Source organism: Myotis lucifugus, unplaced genomic scaffold, assembly GCF_000147115.1.
Source record: "Myotis lucifugus unplaced genomic scaffold, Myoluc2.0 scaffold_423, whole genome shotgun sequence".
NCBI lineage: Eukaryota > Metazoa > Chordata > Mammalia > Chiroptera > Vespertilionidae > Myotis > Myotis lucifugus.
The window spans coordinates 779,050-780,836 of NW_005871471.1; the positions used below are offsets into that span (position 1 = coordinate 779,050).

At 40.5% G+C, this 1,787-nt stretch overlaps 1 protein-coding gene across 1 annotated transcript in view; it reads left to right on the forward strand.

Moving 5' to 3' along the window:
• IFT80 (intraflagellar transport 80) overlaps nucleotides 1–1,301 on the forward strand; it is a 106,077-nt gene extending 104,776 nt beyond the window's left edge. Inside the window, exon 20 of the mRNA XM_023744001.1 lies at nucleotides 851–1,301. Coding sequence (XP_023599769.1) covers nucleotides 851–961 — 111 coding nt within the window. The 3' untranslated portion in view covers nucleotides 962–1,301. The remainder of the gene's footprint in view (nucleotides 1–850) is intronic.
• Nucleotides 1,302–1,787: the final 486 nt, after the last annotated feature.

The following is a 1,787-nucleotide window of genomic DNA, read 5'->3' on the forward strand; positions in this document are numbered from 1 at the left end:
CTGACTGCCAGCTTGGGCCTGATCCCCCAGGGCGCAGCGCCTAAGCCAGCAGGTGGACATCCTCCAAGAGGTCCCAGACTGCAAGAGGGCATAGGCTGGGCTGAGGGACCCCCCCCCCCCCAGTGTACAAATTTTTGTGCACCGGGCCTCTAGTCCTATATAATAAAAGGCTAATATGCAAATTGTCCCCTCCACCCGGAGTTCTACCAGGGGGCAGGCTGGTGGGCCAACTGCCCATGGCCCTGCCCCCAGCCAGCCAGCCAACCTCCTGTGGTCCCTCCCCCTGTCCGGCCAGTCCTGATCGGGACTGGGAAAGATGGCCCCAATTGCCGGCCAGGCAGAGGGACCTCACCCGTGCATGAATTCATGCACCGGGCCTCTAGTAATTTTATATTACTTTAAGAAGCCATTTTTGCAGAGTATGCTCAAGGGAAGCAAATGCTGTCCTGTCTTTCCTCATAGCTAGGCCTCTAATGTAAACCTCAGAATATAAGCAGTGAAGAGCTGAGCCATTTGTAACAGGCTTGGTGGAGAGCAGTCCACATTCTCCCGTGTGTCCTGAGATACCTGCACAGAATCCGGAGGCTCCAGGGCACTGTTTGGATGTGCCTTTTATAAGCTTCTACAACAAGATTTTGGTCTTTTGAATCACAATGAGAAGTATTTGCTTTTTATTGTGCTTATTGTTATGGTTGGTCTTATTCTTAAAACTATATCTTTTTTTAGCATTAGTTTTTCTGAACTTTTCTTTCATGCCCTTTTACTCTAATGTTTTAGAAGTCATGCCTTCTATTTTTGTTTATTCTGGGTTTCTTTGGATTAAACAAAAATGTCTTTTTTTCTACTGCAGCTCCAAATAGATTGGGAGAAAATCAAAATCAAAATTGAGATGGAAATTAGTAAAGAACGAGAGCGATCATCAAGCAGCCAGTCCAGCACGATTATAGGGCCAAAGCACTAAATGCCATGCTTACCTTTAAGAAGTTTTACCTTCTGAAACGAATTCTGGTGAACCAAGGGAAAGCATGTGTTCTTCGCTAAAGAGAAAGGTAGAATCTTTAAATATGAGCACTTGCTGTGTATTTAATGCTAAAAGTATATTCAGAAACACTAAACACAATAATTGATGTAATTTCATCTTTTATATTTTTTAGTCTAATAATTCGTAAACCATTCCTATTTATTTATGATATTCCTATGTAGTGTTGCTTACATTCCAGGTTTTTGTCCATTATTTTATTCCTGAATCTTCAACATGAACAAATATTAATGCTGATAATAAAATATTGTATTTCTAAAAATGTATGTTATCATTAATTTCTGTTCGACCTCTACTCTAAAAGTTTATTTATACAACAAAAATACAGGAGGATGGATTTATGAAAATGTACAACAATACATATACTTATATAACAATGTTCATAGCATTATTCACAGTAGTAAAAAGGTGAACAAAAAGATGAATGGATAACAAATGAATGGATAAACAAATGTATATATGCATAGTGGAATATTATTCAGCCTTAAAAAGGAGTGACATTCTGGCATATGCTACATACAACATGGATGAACCTCGAAAGTATTATCCTAAGTGAAATAAGGATATGACCCCACAAGTGTATGACCCCACTTATCGGAGCTACCTAAAATAGGCAAGTTCATTGAGACAGAAATGAGAATGCTGGTTGCCAGGGGCTAGGGAAGGGAAAATGGGGGAGTTATTGTTTAATGAGTACAGAATTCCTGTTTGGGAAGATCTAGGAGAAAGGAGAGGTCTGTAGGGGCAG